Source organism: Sinocyclocheilus grahami, unplaced genomic scaffold, assembly GCF_001515645.1.
Source record: "Sinocyclocheilus grahami isolate Dianchi unplaced genomic scaffold, SAMN03320097.WGS_v1.1 scaffold390.1, whole genome shotgun sequence".
Lineage (NCBI taxonomy): Eukaryota > Metazoa > Chordata > Actinopteri > Cypriniformes > Cyprinidae > Sinocyclocheilus > Sinocyclocheilus grahami.
Window position 1 is genome coordinate 557,433 of NW_015505569.1, and position 1,100 is coordinate 558,532.

General features: G+C 40.5%; 1 protein-coding gene across 1 annotated transcript in view; it reads left to right on the top strand.

Moving 5' to 3' along the window:
* Positions 1-1,100, top strand: part of LOC107550172 (mucin-5AC-like) — a 17,338-nt gene that overhangs the window by 9,302 nt on the left and 6,936 nt on the right. Inside the window, exons 6-7 of the mRNA XM_016231409.1 lie at positions 639-723; positions 846-900. Of these exons, the coding sequence (XP_016086895.1) occupies positions 639-723; positions 846-900 (140 nt within the window). The remainder of the gene's footprint in view (positions 1-638; positions 724-845; positions 901-1,100) is intronic.

The window sequence follows — 1,100 nt, forward strand, 5'->3', positions numbered from 1 at the left end:
TCCTCAGGTTTCATAAATCTCGGACATGGAGCCAGATATTTCCTAAAATGCTTGCTCGACTTCTTATGCTCCATAGTGCTTCACACACGCTGAACAAACAAATGGCTCCTGAAGACAAAAAAGATGATGACGTGCATTACCGGCGCCCTCTTAAACTCTCGGGCACCCTGCTAAGGACGTCACGGACTGCGTGGTCCAATGAATTTGGAAGTGTTTTCTCACATGCTTCAGACACCAGTCATGCTGATGGCATTCCCCAAAGAGTCCCCCAGGGGACGCAGTGTGGATTTCCCTTGAAGGGAAACTATTTTGCATTTCATGAAGTTAATTTAGCACAAACACTGATTGGAGCTGGCCAAAACGAACTGATACCGAGATTAATAGTCAAAATAATAGAATTGTCATCATCTGCTCACCCTCATTTTGCTTCATACCTGTATGATGTCCTCGTGAAACATAAAAGGAGTTACATAAAATGTCCAGTCGGCTGTGGTAGTAACCATTTAAAATAGTCCGTACGATTTCAGTGATATATTCATGCACCATTTATGGCTTTATGTGAGGAACATTTTATCCAGTTAAATTAGTTCCTTTGCTTTTCTTGATATCACTAATAAATGTCTTGTCTATGCCATCAGCTTGTCCCCAACCTACGGTGTTCTTTGACTGCACTAGTGCTGCTCCTGAATCTACAGGATCAGAGTGCCAAAAGAGCTGCAGCACGTTAGATATGACTTGTGTGAGTGTTTAAAATTGGTTTCTAAACACTATCCTAAGGCAAATAGTTAGAAAAACGTTGCACAAGATATATTTTCATTTGAATATAATGCAACTTTCCAAAACAGATTAGCACTGAGTGCATCTCCGGCTGTATGTGTCCGTCTGGGCTGGTATCAGATGGTAGGGGTAGCTGCATCAAAGAAGATCTTTGTCCTTGCATTCACAATGGCATTGAACACCAACCTGGAGATACAATCAAAGTGGAGTGCAATAGCTGGTAAAATCTCATTTAAACTATTATTCTATTTTTGCTATCACAGGGGTATTGTTAGGTTTTTTTTTCTGAACCATTGTTTGCACTAACACATCTCAAATTATGT